The sequence below is a fragment of the Arachis ipaensis genome, chromosome B02, assembly GCF_000816755.2.
Source record: "Arachis ipaensis cultivar K30076 chromosome B02, Araip1.1, whole genome shotgun sequence".
In the NCBI taxonomy this organism is placed as follows: Eukaryota; Viridiplantae; Streptophyta; class Magnoliopsida; order Fabales; family Fabaceae; genus Arachis; species Arachis ipaensis.
The window spans coordinates 104,667,814-104,670,868 of NC_029786.2; the positions used below are offsets into that span (position 1 = coordinate 104,667,814).

At 29.4% G+C, this 3,055-nt stretch overlaps 1 protein-coding gene across 1 annotated transcript in view; it reads right to left on the reverse strand.

Annotated features, from left to right (window-relative positions):
• Positions 1–2,438, reverse strand: part of LOC107626183 (pectinesterase) — a 3,544-nt gene extending 1,106 nt beyond the window's left edge. Inside the window, exons 1-2 of the mRNA XM_016329000.2 lie at positions 1,335–2,438; positions 661–984 (exon numbers count right to left, since the gene is read on the reverse strand). Coding sequence (XP_016184486.1) covers positions 661–984; positions 1,335–2,379 — 1,369 coding nt within the window. The 5' untranslated portion in view covers positions 2,380–2,438. The remainder of the gene's footprint in view (positions 1–660; positions 985–1,334) is intronic.

Consider the following 3,055-nt stretch of genomic DNA (forward strand, 5'->3'; position numbering starts at 1 on the left):
ATATTTATCATTGAAATATATTTTTTAAAAGAATGTTTTTTGTTATATTATTTTAGATTGGTTATCGTTAAAAATCGACTGACTTTGATTGATTTATGAGTTTTTGACCAAATTGCTTACGATCGAATTTTGTCTTGAACTATACAAATTTAGAGACCAATTTCTAATTAATCCAATTGAAACAGTAAGCTCAACCCGATTTTCAAAACCATAAAAGTTATAGGAATTCTGAGTTAGGTTGGTCTAAAATCCGGAAAACTCTAAAAAATCGTCGTTAGAATACAATAATTGTTAGTTTGTTATCACATATATATTGTTACCACATATTATGTGTATTTTATATTTTTAATATATATTTTATATGAACCATAAATTTAAAATAATTTTTAGTGTCTATGTAATATAGTTGAAATATAATTTTTAGTAATTAATCTTTACATAATATAATTAATAAAACAAAAATGCTATGAGTATAATAAAATTAACCAATAAATCAATTATCATGTGATGTTTAATTTATTTTTAATATATATTTTACACGAATAATAAATTTGATGGCTGATTTTTGATATATATATCTAACATAATTGTTAACAAAATAATGTAACAAAAACACAATTAACGTCAGTGATTAGTAAAGTTATCTTATAGAAACCGTACCTGTGTTTTGATTTGGATCGGTTCTGCCTTGTGCAGTGATAGTATTGAACTGTCCTTTGTTTGGAAGGCGAGGATAGATGTTACAATCTTGAAACACCACAGCAGCGTTACCAAATATGAAATCAACTGTACCATAAATATCACACTCTCTATAAAATTGTCTAAGAGAATGCGTATAAAGCGTGTCTTGGTATCCTTCAAAACTGCAACTATAAAAGGTAGACAAATCTGAACCACTTCTTAAAGCAACTGCTTGGTTCTTGCTTGGTCCAGCAGTGTTGCGGAATGTTATGTTTACCGCTACAAACCCTTGACCTACCACAGCTGCATGCAATTCATACGAGCAAACGTAAAAAATAGTTATTTTTGATGACGGGTTAATTATAATATAAAGAAAAAGATAAATAAATTCTTAATTTTTTCATTCGAAGATACATATATAAATTTTTGATTAATTAAAAATACAAAAACATTTTTGACATTCTAAAATACGAGATATTTAAGTTCTTCAATTTAAAATATATAAAGACAAATCGATCTCTCGACAAAAATTAGATGTCTCGCGTTTTAAAAAGTGATGGACGTTTTTGAACGTTGAAAAGTAATTATTTTTACTGAAGTGTCTATCTATAAACGAGTCAAATATAAGAGAGGCTAAAGTTTTTGTTGCTTACCAAATGTTGCGGAATTGAATGTTGTGAAATTATCAACAACATTGTGACTACCAGTAATGATTGTGCGGTTAATTCCTTCACCAACCATCATAAGGTACTTCTTGGTCTTATCAATGGAAACATACTCTTCATACACACCTTCAGTTACAAAGATAAAGAAGTATCCATCACTAGCAACACTATTATTTGGTGCTGCACCAATGGCATCATTTATGCTTGTAAAGTTTCCACTCCCATCTTGGCTCACAACCACAATATCACTCACCAAAACACTCTGATCGTCGCCGCTGCTGCTGCCGTTGTTCGCATTATTTTGGAGCAATTTCCTCCCATGCTTGGAATTCCTAGCATGATCATAAATTTCTTGAGCTTTTTTGGACATCTTCAGTGGTAGATTTCCATGATGGAAATTGAAGTTGTGCTTGTTGTTTGGCCATGATGTTATGATTTTCTTGCTTGGTACCCAAGCTTTTGTGAATAAAGCAAGGGAAACACTATGGAGTTTTGTGTCATTGGATAATGATGAAGATAGTTCATTCTTCAAATCTTGATCCGAATTAGAAGTAGAGGTTTGTAATGATAAACCGTCTAAGCAAGTTTGTTGGTTGGTCAAAACCCCACTAAGAAATGTTTGAAAATCTTCAGCTTGTGAAGATGGAAGAAGATTATTATTATTATTACTAGTTTGATTGATTGTGGTGAAGGTGTTTGATAAATACTCTAAGCTTTGTTGAGAAAGAAAGGTGCAATCTTGGAGTGCCCAAATTGTGGATTGTGACAAAGTGTGTGTATTTTGGAGATATGAGTTAACTTGGTTTAGGAATTTTTGGGTTTGGGATATTGATTTTTGGAATGAGAAACGGCCATAATCAAATATGTTGCCATTTTGATTTGCAAGCATGTTTTTGCAATAAGAAGGGTCTATTGTTGATTGGCAAATGGATTCATGGTCATCTGCTAAGGACAAAGATGTCATTAACAAAAAGAAGGGAAGAAAATGGGATACAAAAAGATTGATAAGAATGGAGAATTTCTTGAAAGCCATATTGGGATCTTATTGAGAATGTGTGAGAAAAAGGTAGTATATTTATTTGTGGTTGAAGTGATGGCTATATATTGGGCTTATATATAGAGGAATAATTGTGTATTTGTGTTATTATCAATTTTTTTTCTATGATTAAGTCTTATTATAATAATGGTTGGTATGAAGGCATTGTTTAATCTAGATTGTGTATGAAAAGTCCTTATATGTAGTATTAATTTTAGGAGGACTAATTCAAGGATATATGCTTTGAAAGTAAGAAAAGATGTATATATGTGTATTATGGTTTAAGCATCTTATTATATTGGTGGAAAAGGTTTATGAAACACCAAAAATCTTGCACTCTAGCTTTCTTGATTATCTTTAGTGTATGTGTTTTTGTCCTAATATCTGAATTCATTTTTTATCATTAAATTAAATTAACAAAAAAATGTTTATGAAGATTTTATTTTTTTAACATATTCAATTGTAATATAGGGCTAAAATTGTAAATAAAGCATGCACAAGAAATTATTATTTCTTGTTCTAATTCTCAAAAAGAGAAAAATAAATTTCTTGTTCTAGAAGTATTTAAGAAATTTTAATTTTTAGAATTAAAAAAAATTAAAATATGCAATTTGATGAAAAGATGCCAAAAACTTCACATTTTTTTTGAATCTATAACTACACATTTTCTTTG